This window comes from Mesitornis unicolor, unplaced genomic scaffold, assembly GCF_000695765.1.
Source record: "Mesitornis unicolor isolate BGI_N332 unplaced genomic scaffold, ASM69576v1 scaffold36262, whole genome shotgun sequence".
Lineage (NCBI taxonomy): Eukaryota > Metazoa > Chordata > Aves > Mesitornithiformes > Mesitornithidae > Mesitornis > Mesitornis unicolor.
The window spans coordinates 2305-3188 of record NW_010167737.1 but is presented as its reverse complement, the minus strand read 5'-3'; the positions used below and the strand labels follow the sequence as shown (position 1 = coordinate 3188).

The following is an 884-nucleotide window of genomic DNA, read 5'->3' as shown; positions in this document are numbered from 1 at the left end:
GCCCCCCCCCCCCACATCACCTCTGTGCTCACGTTTTGGCTCATGCTTACCCCAAAACTCACCAGCACCATACCAGGTCCCCCCACCACATGGGATGCAGCTGTAGCCCAGCCTCTCCAGCCAGGAGCAGCGATGGGGATGCACCATCCCAGCACAACAGACACTGAACACCTGATTGTTGTCACCTAGGGGCACCATGCCACCCTGACCCCCACCCTGACCCCACTGGGTGCCCCAGTGTCTCCAAACCCCATGGCTCTCCTGCCCCTACAGCCAGTCTGCCTTGCAAGGGGTCCAATACCCAGGCACATCCCTGGTACCTGGGCACATCCCCAATGTCAGGGCACCTCCCCAGTGCCTGGGCTCATCCCTGCTACCCAGGCCCATCCCTCCATACCCACCCTTCAGCACCACCACAGACCCCCATGTCCTGCAGCAAGTACCTACAAGTGTGCCCCAAGTCCCCCTCCTCCTCGTGGGGTTCCCACCTTGGCCAGGGTGACCACCCCAGGGACCCTGCCCATGCCATGGGTGGTGGGATGCCGTGCCCTACCCCTGCCCTTGCCCACCACCCAGCCCACACACACTCACTTTTTGCGTGGCCCGAGGGTGGAGGTCCCGGTCATGCACACCAGGCACAGCCCTGCCACCAACACGAAAGGCTCAGTCCTGCCGCCACGTCCCTCATAAGCACATCCCTGTGCCCTCAAAATGGTGCTAACATGGGCAACAACCACAGCCCCTTCCGCGTCCCCCCACTCCCCACCCTGCAGTGATGCTCTCAGCACCGATGAACCCCCTCCCCTTCCTCCACTCGCTCTTACCTGGGAAAATGAAGATGAAGAAGGCGCTGATGCACCCAATGAGCTCAAGGACCCTGCCGC

At 62.4% G+C, this 884-nt stretch overlaps 1 protein-coding gene across 1 annotated transcript in view; it reads right to left on the bottom strand.

Annotated features, from left to right (window-relative positions):
• Positions 1 to 591: 591 nt before the first annotated feature.
• The window catches only part of SLC38A8 (solute carrier family 38, member 8), a gene marked incomplete at both ends in the record, with an annotated part of 2278 nt that continues 1985 nt past the window's right edge, over positions 592 to 884 (bottom strand). The window contains 2 exons of the mRNA XM_010178803.1: positions 592 to 643; positions 825 to 877. Coding sequence (XP_010177105.1) covers positions 592 to 643; positions 825 to 877 — 105 coding nt within the window. The remainder of the gene's footprint in view (positions 644 to 824; positions 878 to 884) is intronic.